At 38.4% G+C, this 9,181-nt stretch overlaps 1 protein-coding gene across 2 annotated transcripts; it reads right to left on the bottom strand.

Moving 5' to 3' along the window:
* Positions 1-751: 751 nt before the first annotated feature.
* On the bottom strand, positions 752-8,455 carry LOC139443356 (protein yippee-like 5). 2 transcript variants are annotated; one of them, XM_071224343.1, is made up of 3 exons: positions 8,340-8,455; positions 7,162-7,271; positions 752-1,834 (listed from the first exon to the last, which is right to left on the bottom strand). In XM_071224343.1, exons 1-3 carry the CDS (start codon positions 8,453-8,455, stop codon positions 1,581-1,583), a joined length of 480 nt encoding a protein of 159 aa, XP_071080444.1. In that variant the 3' UTR covers positions 752-1,580. The 2 variants fall into 2 exon arrangements, with proteins under 2 accessions (XP_071080444.1, XP_071080445.1); XM_071224344.1 differs by lacking the exon at positions 8,340-8,455 and adding an exon at positions 7,590-7,657.
* Positions 8,456-9,181: the final 726 nt, after the last annotated feature.

Raw genomic sequence — 9,181 nt, 5'->3', positions numbered from 1 at the left:
CCATATCCTTTGATAATTGACTTTGGTTTTCTCTATTCCAAAATGAGTGTCACTTTGTAAACAAACAATGTATTCTGTTAATTAATACCGGATACGATTATAATAAAAACGGCTACTTGTTATGGAAATATATAGTAAAGGGTGCTTAGTTTTTTCCCAGTTGTATCATGTGTATAGAAATAAAAACATAAACGTTTAACTGGCATATTTCTTTGATGTTCACAAGTACATGCACGGATGTTTCTCGTATTGACATGTAGATCACGGCCCTACATTGAACATAAACGTCATCTTGATACAGAGCCTTGTCCCAGCCCTACAAACAAATGTCTCTCACTTCCAGGGTTCCTGGTTCAGTCAGCAGGTTGTCATTTTACAAAATTTGTCACAAGAAGGAGAGCAATCAGTACCCTATCTGACACACAACTACAAGAAGGATTTCAAATTTGATACTCGCGTTACCTGTTCCCGATACTGATATCGCTTGCACTGACCAGGAAGGTGACCCAACCAGAGCTCCAGACAAGCTGCGTATCTGCGTAAAATACGCATCAGAAATGCAGAAAAACGCAGTAAAATAAAATCCAAGCGTATCAAATACGCAACGAACATTACAGATACGCTACAAAAATAAAACTTGTGCGTATCATCAAAATATTGTGAAGTAACCCTGCATATTCGATTAGCAAATCAGCAACTTATTTTGAAGTTATAAACGGGCATTCCGTCAACCTTGCAAAACTCATGATCATTTGCCATCACACTTTCTTGTGGAAGAATCGTGGTATTGTTGAGTCCTATAAAGCTCTCGAACCCACACGACACCAGTTTGCAGGGACTAGATGAATAGCGTTTTTAAATATTTAACTTAAATACCCACATGTATAAAAACTAGTGGGTAACAGAAATGTGAATACCCAGATAGAATTACTGATACCCAATGATTTTAAAATGCATGGGTAAAATACCCACCACACCAAAAGCTTATCTGGAGCTCAGTCAACTACGTCATCCATTGGCAGTGTTGTGGGCTTTTGTTGCAGACTCTTCACATCAGTAGAAAAAAGAAAGCCTTATAGAAATACTCTACAATTTCTCACGAGAAGAGCTCTAATTTGAAATCCTATTATGTAGTGTAAAATCTTAACATACATAATCATAACATACATTACAAACAAAGTCTTGATCGCAATCTCAGTTCTTAAATTTTTTTCTATTTGCAAAACGTCCACCTGAAAACTTATCTGTCCTTAATCTTCTCCTCAAAGGCCATGAAATAATTGGGCTCTTTCTTCAACAATACAATAACAGTCTCTTAATATCCAACTTTTGTCTGAATACTACGATACCATTCTTCTGAAAGGCTAGATATTTGTTCAATGCTGAAACACCTACAGGCGACGGTACCGAATCCAAGGTTGTCTATAAATACTTTGATGGATGGAATTTACATTGGCAACGAAGTACCCAATCAGTGGCTTGCTTCTTCCCTGAGTGGCAGTGGATTACCATGACGACTGGCCACCTTGACAACAGGTCACCATCCCGCAGGATCTTGGAGGCATCTCTGCAGCAGAAACTCAGCTGTCACTGCCAACGTGTTCCTCGAATCCCTCGCTTTCCGTGACGAGAGCACGTTCCAGAATGACACGCCCTTCCTTGTATCTCTGGTTCTCCTCGGTAGCGAACTCGTAGATCCAACCGAGCTTGGCATCACAGTTTTTGCACGAAACATCTCGGACCATGTGGCGGCCTGTCAGCATGACACGATCCTGCACTTCACTGTAGTTGAGGTTCACGACTCTGTTGAACAGGAAAGCTCTTCCAGTGGCTCCTGAAGTGAAATTGAGAGAGGGTGGGGTCAGAATAAATATTCTAAATATAAATATGTGACTTTTGTGTAAGCTGCCAATGTTAAATGTAATTGGGCATCTAAAATTAAGCTGCTTTTGTAGAAGTTTGGTTTGGGGTATACTTGGGAGAGTCAGGATGCCGATTTATCGGTTTAACTGTTTTTTCTGAATTTGTAACACGTTTAGAATCGGCTTATGAACAAGACTGGCCCTCAGCAGTTGTTGGTAGCTCAAAGATGCAGCATCATTCTATTTTTATATCAACCTTCTCTGTGAAATATTATTTAACTGTTGTAAAATTTGATAAAGTTCGATCGGCAATGGCTCGCTTCAGCTGCAGTTCACATTCTTTAAATATGGAAACAGATAGATACAACAAGAAGTGAGCAAAGCTCACATACCGGGGTACCCCCGTTATCCCCGCTGGTCAACAACAAATAGTAAATAGTTTGTTAATTAATGAAATATACCTGTTGCTTTAAGTCAGAGGAACTGCCCTTTCCTTTGTTACCCCATGAGGATGCATTATGTTTGAAATGAACACATGTTTTTGCAATATATTTCAATCTAGTGTGGGATAATCAATGCTTAGCACAAAATACATTCTTGATGTTTCTTAATGTGTCCATGGAAACAGTAAAAATGAAAAAAATTCAGAATCTTCAAACTAGCAAAAGGCACAAGTACTCATTGTGGTTATGTGTGTAGAAAGTTTGGTGAAGCTAAGGTGCATGGTTAAAAATATATAGGCCGTACAAAACACCCACCCTAAAAGTTTAAGTTTCTAATGTTTCCATGGAAATGGCAAAAATTAAAAAATTCAGAATCTTCAAACTAGCAAAAGGCACAAGTACTCATTGTGGTTATGTGTGTAGCAAGTTTGGTGCAGCTAGGATGTATGGTTAAAAAGTTATGGGACGTACAAAGGCTCGGACGGTAGGACGGACAGACGGAACGCTATGTACCCCCGATTTACTTCGTAAACGGGGGTATAATAAGAGTCCTAGAGGTTTTGTAAGACATGTAACATGGGCTATGTGGAGGGCGAGTATCTCTTCTTAAAACACATATGGTAATCTTCGCCAGCAGTATATTCCAGAATAGTTTCATGTCCATCCACATTATCTAGGTTTAATATTATAATGTCAACCTGAAAAAAATCTTTAATTAGAAATACAGGCATGTTTGTACATCACGCAACTTGGGTGAAGTCTAAACATGGGTATCATGGTGACAATGTTAAGGCTCAATATCAGGGGTTGAGGTGAGGTGAGGTGAAATGGGGTTGAACGTCGCGTCCAAGATTATTGCACTTACATAGCGACGTGCATGTACCTGTGTGTGTTTGTGTGGCTGCTTGTACCAGTCCGGACTGATGCCGATTTATAGTGCTAGCTCACTGAGATACCATGCCGCAGTTTAACATGAATACTCCACTCAGACACAGTATACTGACTCCGAGCCAACCAGTCCTTGTTTTAGCCGCTTAATGCCGAGCGCCAGACAGAGTAACAACAAGTAGCGTCTTTAAACGTCTTTTGGTATGACGTGACGGCGATCGAACCCCGGACCTTCCGCTCTCCGGGCGGTTGCTCTACCACTAGACAATGGAGGTGGTCTCAGGGGTTGAAAATATATGACAAATGTTACTTGACCAAGGGCAAGTATGAACAACATTCTTACTTGCCCAGTTTTAAAATGTACTTGCCCCAAATCAAGGTATTAAATTCAGCAAAATGTTTCAACTACAGATCTGAGAATCAGAGATACCCAAAGATAGCATTGTAGCGAGGGATCACTGCAGTCGAATATGGTAACTGCAGTATATGATTACAGTATTATGGTTGGGTCTCTGTTCATTACCTTTAAGGATGAAATATATTTTCTTGACATGACAGATGTTGTGTGTTTTAGTAACCATGGTGAATTGCCATATGAAAACAGGTATAAATGAAATAAGGTATCACAAATCTTCCATGACATATTTCATGACAGAATTATTTGCAACTCAACAACAAATACAATGAAAACCATATGCTTGTCAAGATTAATGCTCCAAATTATATTCAACTTCAAAAACTTACACATTAATATTTCATAATGATGTCTATGTTTGTGGGTTCAAATTTCTTGGCAAACTGGCTGAATTTTCATCAACTGTCACATCCTATTTTTCATATTACATTTTGGAGTGTTGAAAATAAATATTTAAGAGTTATTTTGAATTTGTGCGATCTGAATCATGCCTCCACACAAGTGTGTTGAACATTCGGACATCAGATGAACATCAAGATGGCAAACAGAGTTCAATATGCATGGCACCCAGCGGAGGCTGGTTGATCACAATGATGCAATGTTCGCATGCTAATTGGAGCCAGATGTCTTGCCAGAATCATTTGGCTGTTCCTGTTGGTTTTATCAAGATCACGCAAAATTATAGCTTTTGGTTACATCTATCAAGAGTGGGTTTCACAAATGACAGGATTCAAACTTGGATCTATTCCCCAACAAACCAACACAGTAATCACTGGACTACATCATTAGATGCTGGTTTATCCTCTTTTTTTAACTAATGAACCCGAAGATACTGGAACAGGGATGCTTGACTCTTGGTAAGGGGTGTCAAGATTGGTCCAACTACAGGTGCATTGGATTTGTTCAGGACCAGATGGCAATAATTGATGATAAGTTATAAATATCAGCACCACACTATCCACAGTACTGATAGACACAGAGCTCCAGATAACTTTTTGAGCAATTGAGTTTTACACTAAGGTTTCGATTTTAATTGGGTTATTACATTTTTCATTGGGTGATCAATATTTTTTCACTCATCTATTCATCACCCTATTGGGTTTTTGCCAAAATTAGCGAACATTTTAAGATTTTAAAAACAATAAAATTATGTTTTAGATGTATATAACTCGTAATTGTGTTTCGGAAATTAGCTCCATTGTACGCATGCTGAAAAAAGCTTCTTTGGGTATTCATATACATTTGAGTGTTTTATTTACCGTATTCGACGTAATAAGCGCCCAGCTCTAATAAGCGCCCACGGCGATATTTGCTAATATATTGGCAAGTGGGGGGGTGACCTTATTATTAATAGACCTTCTTGAACAACCACATGGGCTCCAGTTCAAAATGCTCATAAAATAATATCAGGTAATAACAAGAGGGGGTACCTCTGTTAATTTAACAACTTTCCAAGCACTCTGTAGTTGAATCTAGGACTTGGTGAATGCGTTCAGCTTTGTTAACATGGTCATTCTTGTGGGCGGTCATCTGGGTCAATGGGTCTTCCTGTAGTCGCCACTTACCAGTGTCTGAAATAACTGCCAGCCCGCCTGCCCGCGGCTGGTAACTTTTCTGTCAGGCTGCATGAAATTTTCCCCCACCTGCCCGACTCTCTGGCAGATAATTTTAAGACTACTTACATATTCAATTTTATTATAACCTTTGTAGATTCTCAAGTAATTGTTATCATTATTTCAAATGAATCAAGACATGATTTTTGTCTCTTAGTTGTTGCCACATATTTATAATGTCTGAAAGGAGGCAGGTAACTTTGAAGATGGGCAGACAACACTTGTGGGTCATCAGCCCGACTGTCTTGTTGGGTATTAAAGTTATTTCGAACACAACCTCTTACAACAAGCATAGTCACCTTTTACAACAAGCATAGTCACCTCTTACAACAAGCATAGTCACCTTTTACAACAAGCATAGTCACCTTTTACAACAAGCATAGTCACCTTTTACAACAAGCATAGTCACCTTTTACAACAAGCATGGTCTGCTGTTCAACCATTCCCTATTCATATCTTCAAGAGTTCATGAACATGTCACTGAATTATTACTCACTGGCTCTTCATTTATTGATGGGCCAACGATTCATGGTATGAACTCTGTGAATCAAGTATCAATGTACATTGGTCAGGGCCAACCATTTTTAGGATTGAACTCTGTGAACAAGTATCAATGCACAGGTGCTGGTATGTATAAAATTATTAACATTCTGGCTAGGGAGCCCACCTGACCATCACATATAAGATGGAAACAAAACAATCATTTAGTCACATGTCTACAACCATATTTGATTCTTATGAATGAACAACATGGAGTCCTTGTCATAACCCCAAGATTAATTAAATAGGGGTCCCCTGACCAAAATACCATACCAGGGTGTTGCATAACACAGAAATGAGTGTCCAGAATGTACAGAATAGAATAGAATAGCAAAACAACAATGTGGCATCACGCGGGACACACGATAATACAGAGCTCCAGATAAGCTGCGTATCTGCGTAAAATACGCATCAGAAATGCAGAAAAACGCAGTAAAAAAAATCCAAGCATATCAAATACGCAATGAACATTACAGATACGCTACAAAAATAAAATTTGTGCGTATCATCAAAATATTGTGAAGTAACCCTGCGTATTCGATTAGCAAATCAGCAACTTATTTTGAAATTATAAACGGGCATTCCGTCAACCTTACCAAACTCCATGATGACAGTTACATCATGATCATTTGCCATCACACTTTCTTGTGGAAGTATCTCAAACCCACATGACACCAGTTTGCAGGGACTAGATGAATAATGTTTTTAAATATTTAACTTAAATACCCACATTTGTAAAAACTAGTGGGTAACAGAAATTTGAATACCTAGATAGAATTACTGATACCCAATGATTTTAAAATGCATGGGTAAAATACCCACCACACCAAAAGCTTATCTGGAGCTCTAATAATATTCACTGTACCAAATTTTTTAAATGAAAACAAAGGCCTTGTAATAAAAGTAATTATCAAATCTTACAGAACACACTACACCATTTCATTACTTTGACCCTCATATTTCCCGTAGGAACATGAAAATAATTACTGGGCATCCTCTGGACCCCTAGTTTTGAAGGTCTTGGAAAAACCCTTGATTACAGTAGAAATTCACAAGGACCCTGAATATCATAAGTGGGGATTGGGGTAGATTAGGTCTTCAGCAACCCATGCTTGCCGTAAAAGTCGACTATGCTTGTCGTAGGAGGAGACTAACGGGATTGGGTGGTCATACTCGCTGACTTGGTTAATGCATGTCATGGTATCCCTATTGCGTGGATTGATGCTCATGGTCCAGACCATCGTCATGTTGCTGGAATATTGCTGAGTGCAGTGTTAAACAACAAACAAACAAGCATGAACCATGGGACTAATTTCTTTCAAATTTCAAGATAAATATGAGTAAATTGCTTGCTCAGGTGGATGTCAGGTGAACATAAAGTAAGACTGCTAATGTTTTACCTGTAAACCTTGTAGAGATGAGCTCTGCTCTGTTGGTGAGGGGTGTCTCACAACTGGCACATGAGAAGAGGCGAGTCCCTCCAATGTGGTTAAGAAATATACGACCCATTCTGTCAAAAGTCAGAAAAAAAGACATTGAAATCTAATACAGAAAAAACACAGTCTTACATATGACAACCATTAGTACCTTTGATTGTTTTAAAATTTAACAATCGATTTCACTTCCTGAAATATAATACACATTACATCCACTTGACTGCAAATATGAATGGAATGTGTGATACGAACAGATGATATATTCAGCAATACAAGCGTAAGTATGTGCCAATAATGGTATTTCCAATTTCAATAGGCCCCCAGGCAAGTTCCCGTAGGACACCGCCCCTATATATCTGTACATAGATATATCCTTGTTCATGCCCACGTACAACTCTGTCTTTCCCATGTCGAATTCTCGTCAGTCTTTGTCCAACTTCGACACGATTTTGGTACTCTGGCTGTTTTCAAACCCTGACAATTCTTCCTCGACAATCATTGCTCATTGTATGTTTCCTTTCAAACGATCTAGGATGTAGAAAACGCATCAAATTAGCCTTACATTATCATTTACATCGCCTTGCCGTCGCCAGCTGGTTGTGAAGAAAATATACACATCACGTGACCGATCTATTTATAGACCCAAAATGGCAACAAATCCGAAATCAATGTCTTGTTTATTACTTGTCACGAATCCCACAAATCAATGGTTTTTCTAACCTGACAATGCATAACAATGTATTGCGGGAAAATATAAAACGTGCAATCTAAAAAACATCGTCCTTCTGATGAATAAACAAATGATGTCAGCGCGGTGTTCGTCTGACGATAAAAAAAATATATTCCTGTTTCTTTCATTATCGTCCGCTTCAACTCACCATAGGCGAATGACGTCAGTCAAATCCTCACAAATTCGCTTAATGATACGCATAGATTGTTTATGCCGATCATGTTAGGCGGCTAATTCGTGACTACGGCCATTAACAAACAACACCGAGTCAGAGCTCCGCACATTTGACAGGCCGACATATTTGCCGTCAAAGTGCACGGCTAATGCGTATCTTTTACATCATATATTAATGTTTATTGGAACCGCTGAGGGTCTTACTACATAGGCACGACGTAATGTATGCATATACTACCTTTCAGCAGCAAAATTGGTCCGATTTTGCTGCAAATTCGCTGAGAACGGACAACTTTCAGACGCTGTGTTGATGTTTACCTCTCGCTTAGCAGACAGACCTGAAAACCAAAACATTAGCTGACGTAAGTATCCACGTGGCCTGGCGAGAGGTCGAACGAGAAGGTCAGGGGTCAATTGATATGCACGACTATTGCAACAACAACTAATTTCAATGCTCAAAGAAATTAGTGGTCATCTGTTAGATTTCTGTGATATTTTAGCAAATAGGTATGTTGTCATAACAATTTAACTGATTCATCTAAAACGTACGTCGTATGTACGTGTAGCTGTAAATTGTTCCAGACACAGACACAGACAGATTTATTCGGTAATGTGGGCCACATGTGGCCTATATTACAATGTCAGTACAATATAAATTTAGTCACGTTTTTCTAGATTTAAATATCTTATACAAGTATACAGAAGTCAGTTTTATTACATCGACATTATTGCAGTTAAGAATATTTGGAAGTGACAGGTAACCGTCATACATATCCTGTAGTTGGGTAATATAATGTTTCCGTAAAGTCTGGTAATAATCACAAGTGAAAAAGACATGGTCTTCATTTTCAATACAACCCTTGTTACAATATCTACATACACTATTTTCATTATCTGAGGGGTTTTTACGTAGTAACTGAACATTAAAATTATGTAAGCTAATCCTAAATTTACAGAAGGTTCTTCTGAGAGATTTATCCTGCAAAGAATCAATATATTTTTCTACATTCAGCAAAGATTTAACATTTGAATAATGAGATAAATATTAAGAAGCAGACAATTTTGCAAATCAATTTTGAA

This window comes from Haliotis cracherodii, unplaced genomic scaffold (assembly GCF_022045235.1).
Source record: "Haliotis cracherodii isolate W230 unplaced genomic scaffold, xgHalCrac1.p SCAF_5, whole genome shotgun sequence".
In the NCBI taxonomy this organism is placed as follows: Eukaryota; Metazoa; Mollusca; class Gastropoda; order Lepetellida; family Haliotidae; genus Haliotis; species Haliotis cracherodii.
The sequence above is the reverse complement of the archived record's forward strand: the minus strand, read 5'-3'. Positions and strand labels throughout refer to the sequence as shown.

Coding starts and splice junctions, on each gene's coding strand:
- LOC139443356 (XM_071224343.1), bottom strand. CDS start 8,455: ATGTTTTGGTTTTCAGGTCTGTCTGCTAAGCGAGAGGTAAACATCAAC. Junction 7,272..8,339: donor ACCAATTTTGCTGCTGAAAG/GTAGTATATGCA, acceptor GACTTTTGACAG/AATGGGTCGTATATTTCTTA. Junction 1,835..7,161: donor CATCTCTACAAGGTTTACAG/GTAAAACATTAG, acceptor ATTTCACTTCAG/GAGCCACTGGAAGAGCTTTC.